The sequence below is a fragment of the Myotis myotis genome, unplaced genomic scaffold (assembly GCF_014108235.1).
Source record: "Myotis myotis isolate mMyoMyo1 unplaced genomic scaffold, mMyoMyo1.p scaffold_m19_p_6, whole genome shotgun sequence".
Classification (NCBI taxonomy): Eukaryota; Metazoa; Chordata; class Mammalia; order Chiroptera; family Vespertilionidae; genus Myotis; species Myotis myotis.
The window spans coordinates 819527-838255 of NW_023416368.1; the positions used below are offsets into that span (position 1 = coordinate 819527).

At 66.7% G+C, this 18729-nt stretch overlaps 1 protein-coding gene across 2 annotated transcripts in view; it reads left to right on the forward strand.

Moving 5' to 3' along the window:
- Window positions 1-15564, forward strand: part of ELFN1 (extracellular leucine rich repeat and fibronectin type III domain containing 1) — a 38797-nt gene extending 23233 nt beyond the window's left edge. For both annotated transcript variants that reach the window (XM_036315575.1, XM_036315576.1), the window contains exon 2: window positions 12020-15564. In XM_036315575.1, coding sequence (XP_036171468.1) covers window positions 12274-14682 — 2409 coding nt within the window. In that variant the 5' untranslated portion in view covers window positions 12020-12273 and the 3' untranslated portion in view covers window positions 14683-15564. The remainder of the gene's footprint in view (window positions 1-12019) is intronic.
- The last annotated feature ends 3165 nt before the right edge of the window (window positions 15565-18729 follow it).

Sequence of the window (18729 nt, forward strand, 5' to 3'; positions counted from 1 at the left end):
GGGCCCCACAGCCAGTCTGCACTCTGTCTCTCTGGTCTCTGTCACCCCCACCCCATGCCCCCGTGTCACCCCACTCTGTGCCCCTCTGTCATCCCCACCCCATGCCCCTGTGTCACCCCCACCCCGTGCCCCCGTCACCCCCACCCCGTGCCCCGTCACCCCCACCCCGTGCCCCGTCACCCCCACCCCGTGCCCCCGTGTCACCCCCACCCCGTGCCCCCGTCACCCCCACCCCGTGCCCCTGTGTCACCCCCACCCCATGCCCCTGTGTCACCCCCACCCCGTGCCCCTGTGTCACCCCCTCCCCGTGCCCCCGTCACCCCCACCCCGTGCCCCTGTGCCTCCTTCAGGGCTGGCACGTCCCAGCTTCTCCGTTGTGTTCACGGAGGCCTGACTCCCACATGGTCCGTGCACCCAGGACGGGTCCTCCAGGTGCCGGAGGCTGCAGGCCGCCCGCTGGCCGCCCGCTCACCCCCCCGTCCCTCTGCAGTGGACCCGCCGCGGGACCCTTCGGCCGCCCCCCCCCCGGACTCACACCGTCCTCTGTGTCCAGGAATGAGAAGGTGCTCCTGACCCCTGGGGGGAGGACGCCAGCGCCGGCCCCTCTCAGACGTGCGGTCACGGGCGGGCCCTGACCACAGGTAAGGCCCCCCCAAGGGGCAGGCCTGCGGGGGCGCTCGCTGCTCTGCAGAGCGGACGTCCCTTAGACACGGGCTCCTGTTCAGAGGGGAGGGTGGAGGAGGAAGGGCTGTCTCGGGGTGTGACGGGGGAGCTGGGGTTCGCGGGCCTGGAAGGGTCTGAGGAGGAGGTGGCCCTGCTCAGGCCTGTCCAGGGTCCTCCTGACTCGGGTCCCGCCTTCCGCGCTGGGTGGGAACACGTCTGGCGCGTGTACTTGCGTGTCCGCCCACCACGTGTCCAGCACGGCACGTTGGTGCTGCCTCTCACGGCGTCCCTGAGACGGCTCTTCTGTGGGAAAGCTTTCCCCGGTGCCGAGGCCAGCTCCCGGAGGCACCAGGGTCCCAGTGACTCGGCTGTGCCGTGTCTGCCATGTCTGCCCTCGGCTGTGCCGTGTCTGCCGTGTCTGCCCCGCGGGCGCCTGCAGATCACGGCTGTGGCCTCCGGTCACCTGTCCTCGGACGGCTCGGGCCGAGGCCCTGGGCGCGGGTCCGCGACGCAGACTGCTCAGGTTTCCGCCGCTGGCGCGGCTGACAGAGCTGGGCTGTAACCCCTCACCTGACCAGCGGGGGGTGCTGCTGGGAGTGACCGGGCGTCAGAGTCTGGGCATTGGGCCTGGTTTCCGCAGTCGGTGGCCCGCCTGCTCATTAAAGTGACCACAGCGCCTCGGCTCTGCGGCGGGCGGCCGGGGATCTGTGGCGACTCCGCCTTCCAGGACCTGCCTTTCTCTGCCGGTGGCGGTTGCACCCCGCACGTCTCCGAGGCTTCGAGTGACACTCGGGAGGGGCTGGGAGGGGAGGGTGAGCAGGAGGGAGGCCACGGTGGGGACAGGGCCGAGGGCAGAGGGAACCAGCGGGCAGAGGTGGGGTGGGCCGTTGGCGGGCCGGGCGGCCAGGCCATGGTCACTTTTCCCTCGCTGCTCCATCGAGCGCTGCGGTGGGCCAGGCCGTGCTCGGCGGTACCCCGTCTCGGGCACTCCAAGTCTAGAAAGAGGGAGGGGTGTGAGGACCCGCCCTCCCTCAGCCGACATCATCAGGAGCCCTGGGGCTGGGTTCCCTTCTGTGGGCCTCAGTTTCCCTGTCTGGAGCATGGGCGTGTCCCCAAGAGCCTTCTGCACGGATGACTGAGAAGGTGTGGAGGGGACCGGGCAGCTGGGTGGGCATCAGCTCTGAGCGTGCTCACGGGCATCAGGCGGAGACCACACGGCCGTGGTCGTGGCAGCGGGGGATGGACAGGACCCCGGGCCCGGGCTGCGGTGGAGCACGGACAGTTAGGGCCAGGCTGGCGGGCTCGGCGGTGCTGACCGCAGGCCATTGTCATGGCCATGACGGTGCAGGACCGGCAGGCGAGCAGAGCTGGGCTTTGGCGGGGACTCCTGGCAACAGCCCTGTGCTCTCCCACCCGGTGCCTTTGCCTGGAAGCCCCTCTTCCAAGTCCGCCTGCCTTTGGGGAGACGTGTTGGACGGTCCCCGCTCTGCAGGTCTTCAGAGCCCGGGCAGGTCACTGACCTCCAACTCCTGGGTTTTATCTGTGAAGTGGAGGCGCCCTCTCCCCTGAGGCGAGCGTTCAGTGGGGGTGTGAATCCTGCACACAGTAGGCGCTCAGCACACAGTGGGCGCTCAGCACACAGCGGGCACACAGCACACAGCACACAGCAGGCGCTCAGCACACAGTGGACGCTCAGCACACAGCGGGCACACAGCACACAGCGGGCACACAGCACACACAGTAGGCGCTCAGCACACAGCGGGCGCTCAGCACACAGTAGGTGCTCAGCACACAGTGGGCGCTCAGCATACAGTGGGCGCTCAGCATACAGCGGGCGCTCAGCGTACAGTGGCGGGTGCCCCCCCTAAGCGTGACACCGACACCCCGCAGACACCCGCTCAGGTTCCTCCCCCTACTTCCCAGGTCCCGCCTTCCCAGCCCGGGTCAAGTCAGGCCCCGCGCCCTCACCCCACGGCAGGCACCTCCTCTCGCTCTCCCAGCCCAGGCTGCCTGCTCCCCTCACCTCCTAGCAGGCGGCAGACACGGAGCGATGCCTGGGGACGGGTGGGTGGGTGTCTCGGCGCCCACCTGGGAGGGCAGGTGGCGGAACAGACGGCGAGTCCTGCGGGTCTGGGAGGAGCGCGTCTCCCGGGTCTCCTTCAGGACGAGGCTGGAGCTCCTCCCAGATGGAACGTCTGCTGTTCGGCATGTTGAACCGTCTCCCCTTCCTGCCTCCCTCCCCCCAGTTGCAGCTCCTGCTCCTGGGACCTTGTCCCTAGAACTTGCTTTTAAATATATATACACGTTTTATTGATTCCAGAAAGGGAGGGAGAGGGAGAGAGAGAAGCATCAGTGATGAGAGAGAATCATGGATGGGCTGCCTCCTGCAGGCCCCCCACTGGGGATCGAGCCCATAACCCGGGCCTGTGCCCTGAACGGGAATCGAACGCTGACCTCCAGGTTCATAGGTCGACGCTCACCCACTGAGCCACGCCGGCCGGGCCCTGGAAGTGCTTGTGCTGAGCGTGACTAAGAGTCCAGAGGAACCGTCTCTGTTCTGCTGACCCCAGGTGACCTGCTGGGCACTCAGCCCTTGGCCGGCTCTCTGTGCAGCACCAGGGACAGAGCCACCCTGGGCCTGTGGGCGCCCCGTGGGCACCCCATCGCAGGGAGAGGGGTTTGGAGGTTGGTGGAGCTGAGCCCGGCCCCCCTCTCCTCCCGGCCTCGGTTTCCCTCTCTGAACTGGGGTGATGCTCCCCCCGGCTGAGCTGGCGCGACGTGCTGGTGACTTGCCCACGGCCACCAAGCAGCCTGTCACCACCCGTCCCCCCAGCGCCCCGCGGGCGGCCGCCCCCAGCTCCCGGAGCAGAGATCTGCCCGCCCGAGGGTGACAGGCGCAGTGGCTGGAGCGGGAGCCGCTGTCCGCAGATCAGCTGGCGGCTGCCGAGCAAACAGCCCAGCTAATTAGGAAAAGGTCACGCGGCTCCCGGAGGCCGGCTTCTGAAGTCGGGCCTCACCGGGCGGACTGGCAGGAGCCGGGCCTTTGAGTTAGTGGCTTGGTTACCAGGAGAGCTCCCTGCCCTGCCCGCAGCTCAGCCCATAGCTGAGGCCTCACCTCCCAGAGGCCCGGCCCGGGGCCAGCCGCCCACCCCCTCCCCCGCCCCGGCTGGACCGACAGCCCCAGCGAGTGCGGTTGGGGGGCAGCCCTTCCCGGACCTGCCTCCCCACTCCTGGGGCAGAAGGCGGCTGACGCGGGGGCTGGGCAGTAGCCGCCCACGTGCCCCCCCTTCCCTCTGCGTTCTTTCCATTTTTCTCTAAATTCACGTTTAAAAAACTTAAACATATTTATTTAAAAGGGAAGTTTTATAGCAGCCTCAAATGGAAAACAAGCCTCCTTTGCCATAAATAGAACTCATAATCATAAAAATAAATTCAGTGGAAAGAAAACAATGTTATTAAATTCCAGTTGGCGGCCGGGGCCCAGGGGAGGGCGGGCCGGGGCCTGCGATGGTTTTATTAAAAACGGAGGCAGAGTGGACAGAGGCGTCCAAGGGGCAGGCCAGCCTGGGCGGGCCCTCCTTCTCGTTGGAATCAGAAGCACAAAAGTAATTACCCTGAGAGCACTTTCTAATAAAATTACTCAGCGTTTGCGGACGCCGTGTCAGCCAGGGATGCATTTGGCTGCACAAGGCAGAGGCCTGTCCATCGTGTGGTTGACCCCACGGGGGACTCGCTTTTCTCAGGTAAAGAGGGCGGGGGGGGGGGGCGGCACAGCCCAAGGAGGTTGGCAGGGACCCAGCTTCCCGTAGCTTCCTCCTGCTCCGGCTCAGCCTCTGCCCTCATGGCCTCAGGGTGGCTGCTGCAGCTCCAGCCCTCGGATCTGCGTCTCGGCCGCTGGGGGCATGGGGGCGGGCAATGCTGGCCCAGCCTTCCTGGTCGTCAGGAAGGGAACATGGGCTCCGAGCTGTCCCCTTGCCCACTGTGCCCACGACGGCCTCATGGCTGGCTCTTACTGAAGTTTATTTGTGACGTGCTTACGGGCACCGACCGCCGTCTGGACCCCGCTCTTGGACTGTCCCGAGGCCGCGTGCGGGACTTGGGAGCTGAGTCTGGGCCTTAGGCCTGTCCTGCCCGCCCCCCGCCGCCCCCCAACCACCACGGCTCCTGCTGCCACGGAGGGCCCAGCTCCAGGGCGCCCCTTCCCTGTGCTGCGTCCCTTCCCTCCGACCCAGGCGCCCCCCCCCCCCCCCTTGCAGGCGTCCAGGCTCAAGTGCCAGGTCAGCCCTAGGAGCTGCCCGTCCGTCTCCTCCTCTGTGAACGAGGACTTTGCGGATCATCTGCTTCGTTGCAGCATTGAAACAGGTGTCCAGCCAGACACTTGCTAACAGTGAGCGGCGGCTTGTCAGGCTGGTTCAGCCCTGGGGCAGCTGCTGGCTTCCCGGGAGGAAGCAGTGGCACAGAGCTTGAGTGACACGTCAGGGCACCAGCACCGGCTGCAGGTGGCAGCTCCAGCTGCAGGCGAGAGACCTCTCACCTGCTCCAGGGAGTGGGGGAGCGGCAGGGGCCGAGGTCCTGGGTGTGGGCAGGGGAGGCCCGCCTCTGATTCTGCTGCGACCTTGCTGACTGACCTTGCCGAGTGCCCAGGGAAAACACGGCTCCCTGGCTGGGCCCGAGGGCAGAGGCCAGAGTTGGGAGGCTCTCTTGACGCGATGCCTCAGGCACCTCTGTGCGTCCCTGCCTCGCCTGGCATGGTGCCCGCTTGTACTAGGTGCTTTACAGCCTGTGGATGGGATGACGAAGGCACCAGGCTCTGCATACTCCGGCCGCCGAGCCCCCTCTGTCCGTCTGCTGTGCCTCCGTGAGGTCGAGAGAGGCTCAGGGTCGGGGGGGGGGGGGCCCTTGGAGGGCAGGACGCCCACTGTGGCTCCAGCTGCTGGAACTGAGCCTGGAGAGACACTCGCTCCGTCCTGGCCTGTGATCCCGAGACCATCCTGCCCCCGGCCTCAGTGTTCCCATCTGTGCAGTGGCCACAGCCCCGGGGCAGGTTCTGGGGCCTCCCGCCCCTCGCGCAGCCTCTGCTCCAGCCCTGGGCTCCAGCCGGTGCTGGTCCTCGGGCGGAGAAAACAGCAGAGACCAGAGGGACACGGCCCTCTGAACAGACAGACTCGGGTCCTACCCTGACGGGGGGTCTGGACCCGGGCCGGCCGGAAGCTGCTCCTAAGCGCGCCCTGACACCCTGCCCTCCCCACGCCTCTGGCGACGGGAGCTCAGCTCACACGCGGCCCGTCCCTTTTCAAAACATTTAAAAATTTACTATAAAATATTTAAGATGTCTCAAATATTTAAGAAATCTCTAATAAATATTTCACCAATTATAAAATATTAAATGCAGCCCCAGGTATGAAGAAGAATCGCACGAATACCTAAAAGCTGCCCCTTCGGCTAAAACGTAACCCCACGGGCTCCCTGCCTGCAACAGCCAGGCCCTGGGCGTGAAGAGCCCGCCCCGCCCCAGCCTCCCGTGCACCCCCTCAGGTCCCGCCTTCCTTCCGGAACGTCTCGCGGTGATAACGCACCCGTAACATGCCCCGCGCCGTCTTCCCGTGTGAGTGTGGCGCCCGCCCTGCTGGCTGCTGGCACCCCCCCCTCCCCCACTGTCTCCACATTTTCTCCATCTCGCCCTCTGGGTGACCCTCGCTGAGCTGTGACGACTGTTCTCAGGCTGTCAGCTTCTTGTTGTGGTTCATTCTCACCGGAGGAGGTTTTTCCCGTTGATACTCAGAGCGGACGGGAGGGAGGGAGGGAGGGAGGAGAGAGAAACATCCATGTGAGAGGGACACATCGGTGGGTTGCCTCCTGCGTGCACCCTGCCCGGGGCCTGGGGGGGAACCTGCAACCCAGGTGCGTGCCCTTGACCGGGACTCAAACACAAGACGCTTGGGTGTGTTGCCCAGTGGTTAGGGCCGACACTGTGACCACTGCGCCAACGGGCCGGGGCCGTCACACTCCTGCCCTGTCCAGGGCACCGGTCGGCAGTCCCAGCTGCGCGTGGTACCTGCCCGCACGACTTCCCCGAACCCGTTGCCATGGGGGGCCCATCTCATGCAACCATGGGCCCGAGCACCTTGCCCGAGCCGGTGGCCACATGGGGAGGAAATCCCCGAGGAAGGGGGCCCGGCCCCCAGCTGCACGGCGCTTGCACCCCACACAGATGTGCCAGGAACGCGGGTCCGAGATCCTCCGGAGGCCCAAGCAGGTCCCACCCGCACCCCGGAGAGCGGGGCTCCGTGACGGCGCGGGCTCTGGCAGCGACTCAAAGGGCTCGGTGCTAGAGAGCCTGCTCGCACCCGCGCAGGGGTCGGCGCGACGCCCGCCGGCAGACGGCCCAGGCCACGCTCTGGCGGTGAAGGGGCCGCTGGGATGGAACCAGAGGGACTTGCTCACGGGAGGAAGTCTGTCCGCGTCCAGCGCGGCGTCGTGCTCAGCGGTGGGAGGTCACCGATTCCGGTTCAGAAACTTTTACGTGAAAACCCCGCGGTGCCCATGGCCCAGGCACGGGGGGCGGAGCAATGACGCGAACCGGCCGCGGGGTGAGCGAGAGGAGCTGCCGGTGTTGGCTTGGCGGCGATTTGCGAGGACATGGGGCCCAAGAGGCCGCCGAGGAGAGAATGTCGCCGAGACCCGGAAGGTCCGGGCTGGACGCACACACAGGTCGGCGTGTCGGGTGCCGGCCATGAGCCGGCGGGAAACGCATGGAGTAAACGGTCCCCACACATGGCGGCCACAGAGCCCGGGGGTCCCGGGGATGAGCTCACGGGAGAAGGCGCCCACGGCTGCTGAGAGGTGTACGGCGGGGAGAACGGTCGTGTCGCAGCTGCGCAGGCCGGGGCTCCCCCAGGTCAGTGTGTGGTGGAGACACGTTGAGGAGCCACAGGAAGTCCTGCGGGTTCACGGGGGGGGGGGGGGGGGGGCAAGGGCGCAGGCTGCGGGCAGGAGGGACTGGCCTGGCTGGAGCAGCCATCACGCGGGACTGGGTCTGTGGTGTCAGTGTTGGGAGGGGCTGTCGTCTGCAGGCCTGGGGGTGTGTGCAGGTCTGGGGGTGTCTGCAGGCCTGGGGTGTGTGCAGGTCTGGGGGTGTCTGCAGGCCTGGGGGTGTGTGCAGATCTGGGGGTGTCTGCAGGTCTGGGGGTGCCTGCAGGTCTGAGGGTGTGTGCAGGCGGGTGAGTGTGTGTCGTCATTCAGGCGGGAAGTGGGTGGAGGTGGGTGGAGCCTGGTGCCGGGGCTGAGCCCCGAGATGCACAGCCGTGGGAACAGGAGCGTCGGGGGGTGGGGGTGTGGGGAGCACAGTGATGAGATGACACCCTCGTCCCTGCGGCTGTGGCTGCTCCGTGTCCGACGTGGACGTGAAAACACTGAGCTGCTGCCCTTGGGGACTTGGAGATCAGCCGTGCAGCAAAGGGTCGTGGGTCCGATTCCCCGCCAAGGGCAGCTGCCTGGGCTGTGGGTTCGCTCCCCACCCTGTTGGGGCGCAGAAAGGAGGCAACCAGCTGCCTCTCTCACATCGATGTTTCTCCCTCCCTCCCCTCTCTCTAAAAAGCAATGGGAACACCCCTCAGGTGAGGATTAACCCCCACAAGGAACAGTCGCTAGGGGGCCCCAGGCCTGTCCTCCGCCAGGTCTCGGGGCCCCGGCCAAAGGGCCCGTCCTGGCTGGCAGCCGCCGGGCTCACCCCATGGCGGGCTCACCCCAGGGCGGGCTCACCCCACAGCGGGGCTGGTGTGGCGCGGCCCGACTCTGCCTCCTGCTCCCAGAGGGCACCTTGCCTGGCATTGTCTCTCCCCATTAACCTACGGTCTGAGGGCTAATGGCTCGTTTACGGCCTCTGCTCCAAAGCCAGGCCCGAGTCTTCAACACAGTTCACAGCGGCCAGGAATGCGCCGACTCGTAACCGAGGCGGCGGACATGAGGCGGGGCTGGCGGGTCACTGCGTCTGGGTGAGTGGAGCGCAGCTGCGTCTCCGTGTCCCCAGGGGTGTCCCTGCATCAGGCCTCACCCTCCCTCCAGGCCAGGCTGGGACCGGGCTCCCTGAGCTGGGGACTCGGGGGTCAGGGTTCAGGAGGACTTGCCGAACCAGCCTCCAGCCCACCATCCCTCTCAACAGCTGGAGAGATTCAGGTCCGACTACGGGTAGAACTTCCCACGGCCCCGAGACCCTCGCCGGGTGGGGACCTCCCCGAGGGCAGGGCGACGTGTTGCTGGAGAGGGTCCCGCCTCGTCCCCGTCCTGGCCGGCCGCCCGCTCCGTCCCTGCCAGCGCTGGAGCCGCTGTGGAGTGGCTTCTCCTCCGGCGATGCTGTGCGGAGTGTTTTTAATTTAAGAAGCTGCCCAGTGGAAGCATAACAGACCATTAGTGCTGGGGCCCTAATTAACTCCGCGCCTGGAGCTGCCGCAGGAGGAGGGGGAGGGAGGCCGGCGTCACCCCAGAGGCGGCCTCCCCCTCGGGTCCTCGCGGCTCTGGCACCAGGGACCCTGCAGACCCAGGGGGCTGTGTTGACAGGCAGGCGGTGGACGGAGATGCCGTGGGCCGTGGCTTTCTCCTGTGCCAACCCCGCCCGCTGTCCAGGCCTCAGTTTTCCTGTCTGACGGTCACACTGATGCCCGACCCCCGGGGGCTGGAGACGGGCTCTGCACGGCAGGTCTCCGTGTGGGGGGTCCGGCAGGACATCCCTGTGAGCAGCCACCTGGTCTGCCCACTCGCTGAGGCCGCGAGGTCACTGCAGGCCTGTCCATCCCTCAGCGACCTCCCCGCGTCTGTGGGGTGGGGGCCGTGGTGCAGGTGATGGGGCCCGCCCGGCTGGACCCTGGGCCCAGTGCGAGGAGGACCTGCTGAGCCAACAGGGCTGGACGGCCGCCTGGGACCCGGGCCGGCCTCCTTGGATGGACGGGAGGCCGGAAAGGAGTGGGCAGGTCTGGTGGTGAGGAGCTGTGTGGGCCCCTGGGATGTCCAGCCAGCTCGTCCACCGCAGCGCGCCCTGAACTGTGGCCCCTCCCCAATCGCAGAGGACGGGGAGGCGGGAAGGGAGTGTGTGCAGCGCCTGCCTGGGCCCTGCCGTCAGCGGAGCCTCCAGCACTCGGTCGTGTTGTCTTCACCGTCCGGGAGGGGCTCCCACTGGGCAGAGGAAACGGCTCAGAGAGGTTGAGCGGCTTGCCCAACGTCACACAGCCGGGCCTGGCAGAGCCGCACTCACTCTGGCCTGGGAGTCGGGTCCGAGGTGGCTCTGCTGGCCGGTCCTGTGCCCGCGGCAGAACCAGGCAGACCAGCAGTGAACGTGAGCGGAGGGCGAGACGCGGTGAACGTCACCGGTCTGTAACCCTCCACCCGCTCCCCCACCTGGTCCGCGGTGCCCTCTGCACGGAGTCCCCAGACCCGCCTGCTCTCTCCGGGCTCAGGGATGGAGGAGGCAAACGCGTTCCTGTCCCAGCACGAGCACGCCGTGCGATTGTGCAGATTGGTCTTGAGGAGTTTAAAAGCCTGGAACCACCCTATTTCTTCCTTTTGTTCGCGGTGACAGGCCCTCGGGACCAGCCTCCCGCACGCCGTCCGCCGTCCAGGTAGTGTGACCCAGCCCCGGTGCCGTGGGCGGGGGCACTGTGCGACCCCCAGAGGGTGAGGGGTGACAGCCCCTGGGCCTGACCAAATGCAGCCCACGCTTGAGAGAAGGCGGGCGTCCCGGTCAGGCCAGCAAGGCCTGCACCCCCCGCCTGCCGGCCGAGGCCCCACCATGGACGGGACGCTGGCTCCGCTGGGCCCACATCCTGTGGGCGGTGGTTAACCCCGAGCGAAGGACGAACAGGGACACTGGCGAGTGTGGGGTAGGTGCGGGGGGGCGCCCCCACCTCCACATTCAGCCCAGAGGGCAGGTGCTGGCCCCACGGGAGCAAAGGTCCAGGGCCGGGCCCCGGCCCCTCACATCAGCCCCCGAATGGGGGAGGCTGGGGGATGCACGGGAGGAGAGGCTGTCCTGGAACCACTGTGCACGGCCACACTGCACCCCCCGCCCCCCGAGTGTGGACGGAGCTGCACCCCCCTGCAACACACACGCCATGGAGTCCTGACATGCATGTGGCGTGTGCGGGTTGACTACACACGTGTGGTGTGTGGGAGCCGGAGTGTGCGCAGCCCTCAGCACTGCCCTGGGAGTGGGGGTGGGTGGGGCTGGGAGCAGGAGCGCGCCCCCCCCCCCGCCCCCCCGCCCCGTGCCTCCTGATAAGGGTTCTTCAGGCCTGTAATCCTCCTTAGGTTGACTTTGGGTTATTTTGAGCAAGAGATTAAAGGTGATTAGGATCAGCCGTGCTGAGGCCCACACTTCCTGGGCCTGCGTGTGCCCACCCTCTCCCGGAGGCTGGGGCAGGAGCCAGCCTCTCATCAGTCCCGGCCAAACCCCCCCAGAAACCAGCCCCCCAGCTGTGGCCTCAGGAGCCCCAGGGGCGTACAGCCCAGCATCGCCAGGCTGTCGGCTCCGGGTGGCGTGTGCTGGGGGTGACAGGCTTTGTGGGGTGAGGTCTGAGCCCCCCCCCAGGACGTAGCCAGGCCATGGGGACCCCATTGCCTGGAGCCATTTCCCACGGGCCCGAGAGGCCATCCTGGCTGAGGATCACACAGCAACATGGGCTGGCCCGGGGGCTCCCCCACAGCCCCACCTCCCTTCTCCTTACGTCGGAAACAGGCTCCCAGGAGCCGATCGAACTGTCCTCCTCAAGTTGCCGGGGAAAATCCATCCCACCTCCCACTTTTCCTCCTGATCTAAGCTTGCAGGCTGCTTGCAGACGCTGCTATCGGAAACGCACTCAGCTGGCCGCCTGCCAGGCCCCAGGCCAGAGGCCGCGGCAAACGCCAATATTAACAAGACACGCACCTGACTCCTCTCCTGGAGGCAGTGCGGGCGGGCGGTGCGCAGTGGGTCCCCGGGCCACATCCCCCCCGACTGCAGCCCCCGCCGCCCTGTCCACAGTCTGCTCCTGCTGACACGCAGCATGGGGGTGGGGAGGGGAGGGGAGGGGGGCAGAGGTGGCATGGAGGCCCGTGCTCAGAGGTGGGGTGGGGGGGCCTGGGACCAGAGCCTGGCTGTCCCGGTGCCGCCTGGCCAGCTCGGAGCACCCCCTGCAGATGGCTGTCAGGTGGGGCCGCGGGAGCCCCGTCCTCAGGGCGGGCAGAGCCGGAGCAGCCCTGTCCCTCAATAGCCGGTGCCGTCAGGTTTGCCGGGCTCGGCGGCTGGAAGCAGGGCTGCGCGGACCCCCGGACGTGTGGGGTGCTGGCCGCTTCTGACCACTCTCTCCTCGTCCCGTTCTTGCTGCAGGACCCGCTGCGGACGGACGCCCGGGCTGATGGGGAAGGAGGCCATGGTGGTGACCGGACGCGGCCGGTGGATGACGCGAGGTGGCCGGCCGTGACGGAGGCGCCCCTCCCCGCCCTCCGCGTGCGACCATGCGGCCCGGGACAGGACGCGCCTGAGTGGGGGCCCCTTCCCTCCCCTCCTTCCTCCCGGGCTGCTGCCCGGCCCCGCCCGGTCCCCCTGGGCAGGTGCAGCGGGGCCTCCCGCGAGCCGTCCCCATGGCCCGGCGCCGGTGGGGCGCGTTGTGGGCCTGGGCGTGCGTGGCGGCCGCCACCCTGCTGCATGTGGGGGGCCTGGCGCGCGGCGACTGCTGGCTGATCGAGGGCGACAAGGGCTTCGTGTGGCTGGCGATCTGCAGCCAGAACCAGCCGCCCTACGAGGCCATCCCGCAGCACATCAACAGCACGGTGGTGGACCTGCGGCTCAACGAGAACCGCATCCACGGCGTGCAGCAGGCCGCACTCAGCCGCTTTGGCAACCTCACGTACCTCAACCTCACCAAGAACGAGATCGCCTACATCGAGGATGGCGCCTTCGCCGGCCAGTTCAACCTGCAGGTGCTGCAGCTGGGCTACAACCGTCTGCGCAGCCTGACGGAGGGCGCGCTGCGCGGGCTGGGCCGGCTGGAGTACCTGTACCTGCAGGCCAACCGCATTGAGGTGGTTGCGCCCGGCGCCTTCGGGGGCTGCCCCAATGTCGTCAACATCGACCTGTCCATGAACCGCATCCAGCGGCTGCACAGCGCCACCTTCGCCGGCCTGGCCCGGCTCTCGGCCTGTGAGCTCTACAGCAACCCCTTCTACTGCTCCTGCGAGCTGCTGGGCTTCCTGCGCTGGCTGGCCGCCTTCACCAACGCCACGCAGACCCACGACCGCGTGCAGTGCGAGGCCCCGCCCCCCTACGCCGGCTACTTCCTCCTGGGCCGGGGCCACGGCCAGCGCAGCATCCTTGGCACCCTGCAGGCCGTGTGCACAGACGGTGCCTACGTGGCCGAGTCCCCCCCGGAGCCCGAGTCCCGCCCGGCGCCCGGCCAGGCGCCGCCCCCGCCGCCGCCCGAGCCCAGCGAGGCCCCCTGCGCCGCCGAGGACTGCTTCTCGGGCGACGGCACCACCCCGCTGGTGGCCCTGCCCACGCTGGCCCCCCAGGCCGGGGCACGGCCGCTCATCAAGGTCAAGCAGCTGACCCAGAACTCGGCCACGCTCACGGTGCAGCTGCCCAGCCCCTTCACCCGCGTGTACACGCTGGAGCACTTCAACAACAGCCGGCCGTCCACCGTGCATCGGCTGACCCGGCCGCTGCAGGAGGTGCGCCTGCCCAACCTGGCCGCGCTCACCAACTACACCTACTGCGTGGTGTCCGCCAGCTCGGGGCTGCTGCACAACCACACCTGCCTCACGCTCTGCCTGCCCCCGCCGCCCAGCCCGCCCAGCCCCGGGCCCGGCCCCGCCACGGCCACGCACTACATCATGACGGTGCTGGGCTGCCTGTTCGGGATGGTGCTCGTGCTGGGCGCCGTCTACTACTGCCTGCGCCGGCGGCGCCGTGGGGAGAAGCACCAGACGGTGGCTGCGGCCGGCGGCCTGAAGAAGACCATCCTTGAGCTCAAGTACGGGCCGGAGATGGAGGTGCCCGGCCTGGCCCCCCTGTCCCAGGGCCCGCTGCTGGGCCCCGAGCCCGCAACCCGCCTCCCCTTCATGCCCGCGGCCGCCAGCGAGGTGGAGCCGTACAAGCCGGTGGAGAGCGAGACGCCCAAGGCCAGCAAGGGCACCTACATGGAGGTGCGCACGGGGGAGCCGGCCCGGCAGGGCGCTGGGGGCCAGGGCTCGGTGACCGAGATCTCTACCATCACCAAGGAGGTGGACAAGGTCAACCAGATCATCAACAACTGCATCGACGCCCTCAAGTCCGAGGCCGTGGCCGAGCCCCAGCTGGTGCTGCTGGCCGAGCCGCTGGCCGGCAAGCACGGCTTCCTGTCGCCCGCGTACCAGGACCCCTTCGGCCACGGCCTGCAGCGCCACCACAGCGTGGAGGGCGCCCCGGGGCCCCCCCGCACCAGCACCTCCTCCAGCAGCTCCTCGCGGAGCCCCAGGGCCTTCGGCACGGAGGTGGCCGGTGCGCACAAGGCCGCTGCCTCCGAGGCCAAGTACATCGAGAAAAGCTCGCCCGCGGCCGACGCCATCCTCACGGTGACGCCCGAGGCCGCTGTGCTGCGGGCCGAGGCCGAGAAGGGCCGCCCGTACGGGGAGCACCGGCACTCCTACCCTGGCTCCCACCCTGTGGAGTCGCCCTCGCCACCGGGGACCCTGCCCCCCGAGGGCCTGAGCGGCCGCAAGGCATCCATCCTGGAGCCGCTGACCCGGGCGCGGCCCCGCGACCCTGCCTACTCGCCGCTGTCGCCCCAGTACCGCCACCTGCGCTACGCCTCCAGCCCCGAGGCCGCGGCCACCTGCCGGGCCGCCCACAGCATCTGGGAGCGCCTTCGCCTGAGCCGCCGGCGGCGCAAGGACGGCGAGGAGTGCATGGCGGCCGGCCACGCGCTGCGCAAGAAGGTCCAGTTCGCCAAGGACGAGGACCTGCACGACATCCTCGACTACTGGAAGGGCGTGTCGGCCCAGCACAAGTCCTGAGCCGGCGACACGTGACGCCACCGGACCCAGGGGCTCCGGCCTGCAGCTCTAACCCAGAGACTCTCGCGTGCCGCACACTCACACACGCACACTCACACATTCACACAGGACAGCAGGCGAAGCTGGGGCTCTATAGAGAAAGCAGGGAGGGGCGTGGACAGTGACAACAGCCCATGGACCTGCCCTGGACACTCACGGGGGGAGGGCCTGCCCACACACACGCACACGTGTGCACACACACTGTACGTTCACACACTTCACACACGTGTGCACACACACTACGTTCACACACTTCACACACGTGTGCACACACTCCACACAATGCACTCGCTGCAGTTCACACACATCATACACGCTACACACATGTGCACACATAGCAGTGCACACACTCCATACACACATGCACACACGTGTGTGCACACATGCACACACACCACACACACACAAGGGACTTCGGAAAACTGTGTCTTAGGGATGGGGGGTGGGGGTGGGAACTTTTTTTCAGTATCTTTTCTCTTGATTCTTTCCTGACTTCTCTCTCTCTCTCTCTCTCTCTCTCTCTCTCTCTCTCCTTCCCTTTTTCCTTTTTAAATAATAAAAGTAAAGTTCTCTTAAAAAGGACAAAGCAGACGTGGGGAGCACGGCCCCGCCCCTCGCACGCTCTGTCCGTGGCCTGTGGCTCTGCTCGTCGGCGTTGCCACCTGTGGACGCCACGGCAGAGGGAAGTGGCTGCCGGCCGAGCTGGAGCCGGGACTGGGGAGGGGGTGGGCGGGGTGCCCAGCAGCCCACTGTCGCTTCGTCCTAATGTACAGGAGAATATTTCTATATTTGCAATGTTTGCTGTAAAACGAGAAAGAAAAAGGTGATGTCTACTAAACACTGCAAAGGAAAGACCATGCTTGTGTGTATGGCTTTTACTGTGGGTTTAGGGGAAGCTTCGGGGTTTCTTGTATCTGATGTGACCCTGGGGTGCACGGGAACCCATGGGAGAGGTGCGCCCGTGGGAGAGGTGGGCGGGGGACAGGTGGGCGGGGGGACAGGTGGGCAGCAAGGGGAGGGGTGCAGTGGGGGGTGTGAGTGGGTGAGCTAAGAGGCTGGTGGGGGCAGTGGGGTATGGTGGCCCTGTGATGGCTGGAGCCCTGCCCCTCAGAAGGAAGGTCCGGCCCCCAGGCCCCATCCCTGCCCCACGGGGTGTGGCCCAAGCTCAGGGAGCGGGTGGTTCGAGGCCGCAGCGAACAGGACTGAGCGCCCAGTCCACTGTGGCTCCTGCACTTCAGCGGCCACAGCCGCGGGGTTGCCACGTCCCCCAGGAGCCGGAGCGAGGCTTGGAGGACACGGCACCCGAGCCCTGCACCCACCCCATCTTCCCCGCCTGGTCCTGCAGGGCCTTCTCCTGGGGGTGGGAGCCTGGGGCTGTCCCCTGAGGTGCCCAACCTCCCGGCCCATCCTACCTGCTGGTGCCCCTCCCTGTCCTTCCTGAGGGTCCACCTGCCCTCTGTCCCTCCCTGTCCGTCCCTCTGGCTGTCTGCAGCCTTGGGCACATTTCTGGGGCGACGCCACCCTGTGGATGGGGCCAGTCGACCTGCCCCAGGCTGGCCTGCCCGGTTGCCCCATTGAGGTTGGTGTATGAGCCCCCCGCGCGGGGTGCACAGCACTGGGCCCCGGACGGAGCCCCTCCAAGCAGGTCATTTCCATGGACGCCACATGCCCTGCCTGTCCCTGCCTGACTGAAAGCCCTGGCTCCCCCAGCTCCGGGCAGCCCCTCACCCGCACCAGGGTCCAGAGGACAGCACCGGGCAGCCGGCGTGACACGCCCAGGAGGCTGCACCCAGGACGGAGGGGCCTGTGGGCAGAGGCTCAGGGACCCCTCACCCAGGGTCACACAGCGACGCGGCCACAGTCCTGGCCAGCCCTCCCCGGACACCAGGGCTGGTCAGGGTGGCACTCACTGCCCAACGCCAGGCCAGTCCCGGGGGCATGATGTGATGGCGCCTGTCCTTGCCTGCAGGACCTCCTGGTGGCGTTGGAGCGTGGACAGACGGGTGAAGCTCCGCGCCAACCTTCCTGTGGGGCTGGGGAGGGACCTACCCTGCCCGCCCTCAGAGCTCCCGGCCAGCAGGCAGGGGTGCCACGGCAGGCGCCCCAGTTCAGGGATGCAGCCACAGGGTGGGAACTGCTGGGGAAGGTGGGAACTGCTGCCTGGGAGAGCCTGGAGGGCTTCCTGGGAGTGGCCATGCTTGGTCTGAAAAGGGGAACTACAATGAGGAAGGAGGGGCCAGGCCAGAGGCACGCCCACACCAGCTCTGCCACCAAAGACCACCTGACCACCACACGCCGCTGCCCTCCGTCCGTCCCCACGCACTGGCCACTGAGAGGGTCCAATGGCCCGTGGGCCGAGGCTGCGTGTGCCACAGGGGTCGTGTGTCAGTGACCTGTTTGCCCGGTCATGCCACATAACAACCCACTCAACACGTTGCGGCTCACGTGCCAGCCTGGGTGCTGGGGGGAGAGGCAGCAAGCCAGCCTGTGGCCAGGAGTAGCCCCGTGGTCGCATCTGCTGACGCTCCATTCCCAGAGCAGCTCAGGGGGCTGAGCTCAGTCAAGGGGGGACAGTCACCCCGTCCACAGCGGCAAAGGGCATGGACACGGGAGGGGTGACGAGTCAGCACCGCCAGATATCAGAGGCCACAGGCATCGTGAACCCCACGTTCTCTCCACCAGCAACACAGAGTACAGGCAGCAGAACCTGGTGGGTGTTCCTGAGGTTTTACCCACCCACCCACGTACCCATCCACCCATCTATCCATCCATCCATCCATCCATCCATCCCTCCCTCCCTCCCTCCCTCCATCCACCCACCCACCCACCCATCTACCCATCCATCCATTCACCCACCCACCCACCCATCTATCCATCCATCCATCCATCCATCCATCCAATCATCCATCCATCCACCCATCTACCCATCCATCCATTCACCCACCCACCCACCCATCTATCCATCCATCCATCCATCCATCCATCCATCCATCCATCCATCCATCCAATCATCCATCCATCCACCCATCTACCCATCCATCTATCCACCCATTCACCCACCCACCCACCCATCCACTCATCCACCCATCCACTCATCCACCCACCCATCCATCCAATCATCCATCCATCCACCCATCTACCCATCCATCCACCCATCCATTTACCTAGCCACCGATCCACCATCCATCCATCCATCCACCATCCACCGACCCACCATCCATCCACCCATCCATCCATCCATCCACCGACCCTCCATCCATCCACCACCCATCCATCCATCCATCCATCTACCCATCCATCCACCACCCATCCATCCATCCATCCATCCACCCCTCCATCCATCTACCCATCCATCCACAACCCATCCATCCATCCATCCATCCATCTACCCATCCATCCACCACCCATCCATCCATCCATCCATCCACCACCCATCCATCCATCCATCCATCCATCTACCCATCCATCCACCACCCACCCATCCATCCATCCACCCATCCATCCATCCATCCATCCATCCACCCCTCCATCCATCCACCCCTCCATCCATCCATCCATCCACCCACCCCTCCATCCATCCATCCATCCACCACTCATCCATCCATCCATCCATCCACCCATCCATCCATCCATCCATCCATCCATCCCTCCATCCATCCACCACCCATCCATCCATCCACCACCCCTCCATCCATCCACCCAACATACAATTGAGAGCCCCTACTGAGCACAGACAGGCTGGAGACATCAATGAAACCTGTCCCCTCCCTTGAGTGTGCCAGTCACAGTCCAACAGGAAAGACGTGACATCCCAAACAATCATTCGAGGGGGGTGCCGACTAAGGGACCATTTCCAGCGACAGGGTGTGGGGGACCCGCAGGGATGGCTGGCAGCACAGCATGGCCCACTGGGCAGGGCCTGCAGTGGCGGATAGCCCTCCAGAGGCAGCACCACCCTCCCTCCCCCACCCCCCTCCCTCACTTTGCCTGGGGCACCCCCTTGGCTGA